The 8,225-nt window shown below is 45.3% G+C and overlaps 1 protein-coding gene across 1 annotated transcript; it reads right to left on the bottom strand.

Annotated features, from left to right (window-relative positions):
- Positions 1-782: 782 nt before the first annotated feature.
- TMEM200C (transmembrane protein 200C) lies at positions 783-7,318 on the bottom strand. Its single transcript, XM_054985956.1, has 2 exons — positions 7,237-7,318; positions 783-2,547 (listed from the first exon to the last, which is right to left on the bottom strand). The coding sequence occupies exon 2, from the start codon at positions 2,502-2,504 to the stop codon at positions 828-830; it is 1,677 nt and encodes a 558-aa protein (XP_054841931.1). The 5' UTR covers positions 2,505-2,547; positions 7,237-7,318; the 3' UTR covers positions 783-827.
- Positions 7,319-8,225: the final 907 nt, after the last annotated feature.

The raw sequence follows: 8,225 nt of genomic DNA, 5'->3' as shown, positions 1-8,225 counted from the left end.
TTGCTTATTTGATTTGATTTCTCTGCCTTCTTTACACTTACTTTTACCATTATTCTCCTTAATTTAATACAAATGCAAATAAACATACAAATATTCTGCTAGTTTCTTAAAAAATCTTTTAGCTTCTATACTGAAAAACAGCCTTATTTCATTTGCAATGTAGCAGGAAATGAAGAATTTTGTGATTGTAAACATATTTTATTTAAATTAAAAATGATTATTAATGCTATTACTTCATACATGTGCAATAATACTTAATAAAGTAATTGTTATTTGAGTTCAGGATAGTAGCATTTCAGCTAGCCATAATTCAACCCACCACCAGTCTTTCCTCAGCTGACACTTTCACAGAAATTATAGCTGCTTTTCCTTTTCACAATCCCTGCCAATACCATATTCTAAGCAAATGGTAAAAGGAATGAGAGAGATTGATTTTGCTGAATTGAAAATCACCTCTCTCTGCAGCTCAGACGAGACAGTACAGTTAATGACATGATAAAATCCAAGAGAGAAGAAGGGGGTCATGAAAAGTAAAAATTAGTAAAGTGCACAATTATTGTCAAGAAGTCCTGTTCCTTTGTCCCAAAGAATTTACTGGACTGTTGATGTGTAATACAATTTGGCTTGTATAGAATATAGGATCACAAGTGAACAATCAAACTTTTGTTAGGGTCCCCCACCCTGAAGAAAACTACATAAATTGAATGAATGATATTCAAGGATAACATACTTCATCTCTTTGGATAGTGATCAGTTTCCTAGATCCACAAGGGGGCAGAAGGATTACAGGTTGTTCTGATGTTTGTCTCCATTTTATTTTATTCTGTTTAAATGACAGTGTTCTCCAGGTCTCCTCCTTCATCCAGCCCAACAACAGCATCTGACCTGGAGATCATGAAGAGTTTCTCTTTATTAGTATATTGTCTCTGAATTTTCAAATGCTGCTGCTCTGTTTGTTCTTTGCTGATTTCCTCTGAGGGGGCAATTTCCCCACTAGGGTTGACATCACAATCCTGGGTTTTATGGGCAGGGGTGTTGGCAATAGATTCCAAGGAGGTACCTGTCTCCTCCAGTGGGGTGTAGCCCTTATTGCTTCTGTACTGATCACACTGAGAGTTCTGGGAATCTCTCCTATCCCCAGGTGATGTAGAGGGGAGAGAGTCCCCCAGATCTAGGGATTTGGAGTAGCTAGAAGAAGCCTTTACTAAAAGACTAGAGTCTAAATCTGTGCTACTGCCCAGTGTATGCGAGGTTTCTGGGGAGAGGGATCTCCTGGCATCAGGGAGGCAGCTTGTGCTCTGACGTCTAAAAACCAGTTTGCGCTTGCTTGTCCTGGGCAGCACGGTGTGACCTTGGCCTGTGTCCACATATTTGCTCCTCAGATCAGTCAGACTGAGCTCAAACTCTCCCCGTGGAATCTCCCTGGTCCCTCGTTCACCCAATGGTCTCCGCCATCCACGACAGTCTCTGTCTGCTGCCTCCCCCTGAGCCAGTGGCAGCAAAGTGAAGGCGCTGAGTGAGGAGCCCACAATGGAACTGGCAGTGCTGCGTTGATCCCAGGTCTCTGGGGGACTGCAAGGTGGGCTACACATAGTTCTGTCCAAAGCAGTTCTCTCTCGATATATGCTGTACACAGCCTCAGCCAAGCTAGGTGGTGGTGGCTGCCTAGAAGAAGAGAAGGAGGAGCAGCGTGGTGTGGATGCTAAGTCAGGAGGAGACAGGGAGGCAGCCACAGCTGGGTGCCAGGAGCTCTTGGCTAGCGTGGCAGTAGCCCCTAAGGCTTCCCCAGACCCACTGCCAGGTTTTAGGTCCAGCCCCCGAGGCTGTACATAGTTAACAAAGCCATTGATTGGAACAGGGGCCACAGAAGCTGAGGTGGCTCCATCCTTGGCCCGAAGACTGTGTGCATCTATGACTGTGGAGTACAGATCCCTCAGGTTGATAATCTTGGTCTTCTTGTCACGATTCTCATGGAGCACTGCATTGGCGCAAATGAAGAGGAAGATTCCAATGCCCATGATGAGAGGCCCTAGCACCTTAAGCTTGTCTGAATGCAAATACCCAGAGAAAAGCTGAAAAAGGAAACTTGGGGAAGATGAGGGTGACGGAGAAGGTGATAAATGAGGGTGGCCCTTCTTTCTGCTGGAGGAAGAATTGGTTCCTGAGCCTTCCAGATGAGATTCTCCTGGCTCCCCTATCTGGCTCCTGGAGCGATTTTTGGTGGTACCTCCGTGTGGTGGCAAGAACTGGTTCTCCCCTGCCCGGTAAAGAGGTTTCGGCCAATAGCCTACTACAGCCAAGGCAATTCCCACAAGCAGCACCAGGATGCCACAGAGAGCAATTAGGCCTGAGAGTGAGCAGAGTTTGAGCTTGCCCTTCACCACCACTACGTCGTTCTTGCGTTTCTTTTTGGCTTTGCGCTTACGTGTTGGAACCTGGCTCTGAGGCCGCAGTGGATCCTGTTTTCTTGCTGAGATCCTCAAAAGGCCTCCAGTGGCTATCATGACTGGCTACCCTGGGCACTGTTCCCTACAGCGACTCTGGCTCCTGCAGCAAAATGGAGAAAAGAACATGACAGCCCCAGGAAAATCAAATCAACATTGCTCACAATGCAAAGTCTCTCTAGCTTGCAAATTACAGTTCACATCAGTTTTTTTTTAAAAAAATCTGCTCAGTCACTAGTGACTAATCTCTCACACATAAGGAAGTGTGTGTGAGAGAGACAGACGATGCAGCATGCTGAGGTGGTTTGGGAAAGAGTGCTTTATGATTGTCTACAGTTTTCTGCATCACTAGCAGAAACAGAATAGCCATGCACTCAGTTGCTAAATCAATCAATGGCCGTTTTATGGTTGTGCACATAAACCACATTGAAAAATACAGCTGCAGTTTGAACTTAACTGATCGATAAGGCTCTAGGTGTATGTACAAACAATGTAACTTGGCCTATTAAAAATAGTAGTTTTCTCTCTCTTGCTAAAAGTATGGATGGCAGAGAAATCCTAAATTGATTCCACATAATGTTTCCTGAACAGTTCCTCTGTTTATGTGAATCCTAATTCTTACATGAATACGTACACCTGTTTTCAACTAGGCTTAATGTTGCATGATCCCAGTCTTTCCCTCCTTAATCTCCACGGCTTCCTCCTGGCTACAGTCCAGGTCTACAACTGGCCAGCAAGGCCCAAACTCCATTTAGTTATTCTGAGCAGCATGCTCAATTCTGGTTCCTGCCTCCTTCGAGCCAAGCTGAAAGGGGGAGGGTTTATAAATATTTTAGTAAATCAATCAATCAATACACATCTTTTGATGCAATATAAACTCAGCTCTTCCTTCAGCTGGGATGGCTTTGCATCCTAACCTCCAGAGAGTATAGGCTGCCATTGTGCCTGGGCTTTAAATAAACATACCGTATTGCAAAAGCAGAGCTGGAACTATCTTGACTTCCTAAAAGCCCACTTCATTGGTACAGTCTGAGCCCTGGCTAGGCAAAGTTCAGAGAACCAAAGGTGCTGTTGCAGAAAGGATGAATGAACTTCACAAGGTCAATTTTATAGCAAGCACACTCAAACTTCATCATACTGAAGCTCATAAAAAGTGTAGAGAAATTACTTTGTGGTGGTGTCCATTTTCACCCTGGGCCCACATGCTTGAATGATGAAAGAAAGACATGTGAGCAGAGTTGTGTGGATTCCACGTAAGTTCTCAGTGGAACAAAGCTTCTAGTCTCAATCATTTAAGTTTTGGTCATGGACAGAGACACTGTCACCAAAAGTGGGGTGGCACTTAGCACCCATCTTGCACTTACTGAGGAACTACGATAGATTCAAGGCATACACACAAATAGGTCCATGTCTCAGCAAAGATCTTGTTCTTCCTTTACCAACTGTCATTAAGCTCCCTAGAAAGTTTTTTCCCTATATTGTTTATCAGTCATGCAATCTCTTTATGGAGTTCCACCGTACAAGATACTGGTTACACTAGAACAGAACCTTAATCCCAGGTGAATCACTCTCTCAAGGCCCAAAACCAAGCAGAAATGATTCACTATGATGCTTCTCTGAATATGAAAGACTAGTTTAGCCAGACACTCCTACATGCACCCAGATGAGTTAGGTGAAAGCAAATTCCAACACTAGACAGGCGGCAATCAAAGAGGACAGGGGATCCCTGGGCCATGATAGGAGGAGAAGCTTTAGCAAATCTAAACTAGAGGCCTTTATTTCCTGCTAAGGAGTTTAAGTAGAAAGGTGGGGAGGAAGAACTGTCTCCCTCACTGCAGTATGGTATTGTAATTAGAATGCTGGACTAGGGAAACCCAGGTTGCAATTCCCACTCAACCGCTGGCCACCCTGAGCTTCTTGGAGCAAGTGTGAGATTAAAAGAGTAAAAATAAACAAAACTTCTCCCCAATCAATGGCTACTGAAGCTCAGTAGTTCTTTCTAGCTATGTTCAACAGCCCCTAGGACTTGATCCTCTCTTCAGTCCTAAATACAGGACTAAAGTCTCTTCTTCACTTATACTTTTCTGAATTGGCATCTGTTCTGTTTATCCCATCATGGAGGTCTGGTTCCTGTCAAATCCTTTAACACCTCCATCTCAAACTGACACCTTGATATAGACCTGGAAAACTGGGCTGGAGGCTAGCTTTCTAGGATTCTTCCCCGCTCCTCTTTCTGAGACATAAAAAGGTTCTTTTCAAGGATCTCACTAGAAAGTGTTCATCATTTAATCTCAGATTTTTTTTGGATGGGGGAGGTATGTGCACTGATTGTACATGCTTGAATGCATGCTATGTGGACAATGTGTGACCAGTAAAAAGTAGACAGATCAGTTGATTAAAAATAGCTAAAGCTCAATTATAAAGACACATCAGAATCAAAATACTGAACTGATCAGCTGATAGCAATTTTCAGAGAAAACTCAGCCCTTCTTTAAAGTTACCTGTGTTTCAGTTTTCAGTCTCATTCTAATACCCAAGATGAGAAGCATTTTCTCCACTGCTTTCAGGCAAAATTTTGATGTAGCTTTAATCATAGCTTGAGCCATTGCTTGGTTTTAATAATCCATACCGTCTTCTTATGAATACATAGGCTTCTGTTTCTGTCAGAGCCTACTAAGCTGTTTCCTAGCCTCAGGCCATCTTCTCTGAATGAAGCCAAAAGGTTTCTTTACACAAGGGGCTTATGGGATGGAGATATGCGAGAAATGAATGCATCTTGGTTATGTGAAAAACATTATAAGAAATGCAGTAAGAATAATTTTACTTATGCCCTGGGTTTTTATTTATTGCACTAAACATGGTGAGGAATATTATTTAGCCTGCAGATTATCATTAATTGCTATCAATATACTATGGACATTACCAAATTCTAGTATTAATCAAAAAGTTTCTTTAAAGTAATTCCTTTTATTTCTGCTTTCCACTATACAAATAAAATTTTCCTTTATGCTTTGGGTATGAATATAACCTCTGGCCAGCTGACTGATTTGGAATCGTGTATGATGTTCAAGGTAACTGGTTATGTAACATCAGTGAATTTTCGGCCCATCAATGTGAGAAAGCAACTGGAACAGATACTGTTAAACCTGATTTAAAAAGAGAGGGAACACTACTTTGGATCACTAGGGGAACAAATCATGTTCTTGTGTTGCCAAAACATTCTGAAATAATCTGCAAGGTATTATTTATATAAGCATCATGGTTCATAATCCAGATATTCAAATAATGAAGCTACAAATGAACATCGATCTCTTCCTTGCAAATGGTTTAGGAGAATTTGAAAATACTAAAGAATTATTATGAGTTATTCCTGACTTTTCCAAGAGTGTCTGAAACAGATTACGGAAAGAAAGATAAAAGCAATCAGTCCAACATGCTGCATAAATCCTTTGCCTTGAAATCTGGTTAAGTCAGCATCCTCAGTAATCTTATTTCCCTGATCGGCTAAATCTCTCCATTTCCTGAATAACCCCAGATTCAGCAAATTTCTCATTCATTTACATTCCATGCATTTTCTTACAAAAACATTTCTGCTTCTGGCACTGCACCTAAAAGTAATTCAACAGCTTGCTGATCCTTACTTCCTCTTTCCTAGTATTGATTACTACAGAGTAATGCAGAAAGAATGGATTTTTTTTTAACATAAAGGAAATGTTTAGCTTTTGGTATATTGAAACAGGCAATGCTCTGTATCCACTGAGAGTGGGAGAACATTTTCTAATAGTCAGAAACCTGAACAATGTTTGCAGTCACTATTGGTAGGTGGTAGCAAGGGCAGAGGTCAAGGTGGGTTTCCTGAAAAGAAAGCTACTGTTTATGAACATGCTATGTGGAAACATAGGGTTTGGGAAATACTTACAAGGTATATAGCAATTGGGACTACTTTACATCCTGCTATACTATTTTAAAAAATTCAGCTGGTCTTTTCTTACAGTGGTTTCTTTTCAGGATTTTAGCAGTGTTTTGCAACTAAAAAAATACAATAGGTGAAAACAAATAGTAATAACGGACATGAAGATATCTGTTTTTAATTTTGTCATTCTAGTTGACTGAATGAGACACAAAGAATATACACTTCCATATGGGTAGAAAAGCCTACACAAATAATCCACTTGCTTTGGAGGAGGTACCTCTGGATGCCAAGGAGTTTAAAGGCTCTTGCATTCCTTGGGATGCCAAGGGGACAGGGGCCATTGAAACATCAGAACACATAACTGGTGCTAGGTTGTCCTAGAAAATGAAATGAGCAAAGCTGCCCAAGCCTATGGGGTATAGTTTTGATGCAGCTGCATGAGGGACAGCCTATCTGGCAGCGTCTCTCAGCACCAGAGCCTGGCAACCAAGGAGAGTCATACAGCTGACTCTGGAGCCCTCGAGCAGGACAGCCAGCTCTTCCCACTTGCCAAATCCAAACTCCTTGCTAAAGAAAAATCCATCTGATGGGCTGCCGGATCCCTAACGCCATCGCCTGCACTCGTTTTAGCGCACGGTTCCCGCGTGCCCTCCGGGCACATCTTCCAAGCACAGGCGGTGTGCGTGCGCGCGCGTCCCGCCCCGGAGCCATCCCCTCGCGCTGCGCCCGGACTCCGGCAAAAGCGGCGGTCGAGGGCGGGGGGAAAAGCGAGGGAGCGCCTGCCGCGCAGCCCGGCCTAAGGGATGGAATGGGACACCCCGGCGGGAGTTTAGGGCTCAAAGCGGCAGCGCGGGAAGCGCCCAGCCCCCGCTGTCTTACCGAGGGAGACGGGGCGATGTCGGAGCCGCAGGCGAGTCCCTCGGAGCCCGGAGAGAGACCATGGGGAAACTTTGCAGCCCCGCCGGCCCCCCGGTTCGCTCATAATCCCCGCCAGAGCCGCGGCTGCACGGCTCCGGGCAGCCTCCGCGGGCGCACGGCAGCGAGCCGCGACGGAGAGTTCCGGCCAGGTGTGCCTCCCGCTGCGCTCGGCATCGTCGCCCGCTTCGCTCCGCCGCCGGCTCCGGCGCTTGCTGTGGCGGAGTCCTGGCCCGGCGCAGCTGCTGATTCGACGCCGCCGCTCGCTCCGGCTCCTCCTGACTGGCTCTGCCGCCGCCCGCCGCCGCCGCCGCTGGCCGGCCTGGCTGCTGTTGCTAGGAGACGGGAGCCATGACACAGGGAAACTGCGGCAGGGTGGCAGCCGTCCCTTCCCCGCGCGCCGCTTGAGGAACCGGCCCCTCCTCCCGCCTCGTGCTGCCGCCGCCGCCGCCCCCGCTTCCCCGGCCTGCCGCCTCCTCCCGGGAGCGGCTGCCTGCTGCCAGCTGGGGTGAGCGGAGAAGCCGGCGGCTTTTGCCTCCCTCACGTTGCCTGCAGGTCCAGCGGCAAACTCGGAGCTGTGCCGCTGGAAGACACTTTTCACCCCCCGCGGCCCATCTGACTCTGCATCCTCCCCCTCCCCCTTCCCCGGTCTGTGATTTCTCTCTTCTGCATAGCTTCATGGCTATTACTAGCATTGTTGCACAGTACATTGTTACAACTTACAGCATTTGTTTTCTGTTTTTAAAAGATGAATAAACCAGAGTTTATTCATGAAGCTTTATATCTCTGAATCAGTCACACATTTTTTGTATTGGCATTCATATTCAAGAAAGCATTTTTAAAGTCTTTATACCATGCTTGATCAGATAAAGCTTATAAAAGCTTGACATCAAGTATAAGAGTTCCACAAACTGACCAGCCTATCCCAATCCCTCCATTTAACATTCTAGTTT

The sequence above is a fragment of the Eublepharis macularius genome, chromosome 7 (assembly GCF_028583425.1).
Source record: "Eublepharis macularius isolate TG4126 chromosome 7, MPM_Emac_v1.0, whole genome shotgun sequence".
Taxonomy (NCBI): domain Eukaryota; kingdom Metazoa; phylum Chordata; class Lepidosauria; order Squamata; family Eublepharidae; genus Eublepharis; species Eublepharis macularius.
Note: the sequence above shows the minus strand (reverse complement) of the source record. Positions and strands in the feature narration are given on the sequence as shown.

Coding starts and splice junctions, on each gene's coding strand:
- TMEM200C (XM_054985956.1), bottom strand. CDS start 2,504: ATGATAGCCACTGGAGGCCTTTTGAGGATCTCAGCAAGAAAACAGGAT.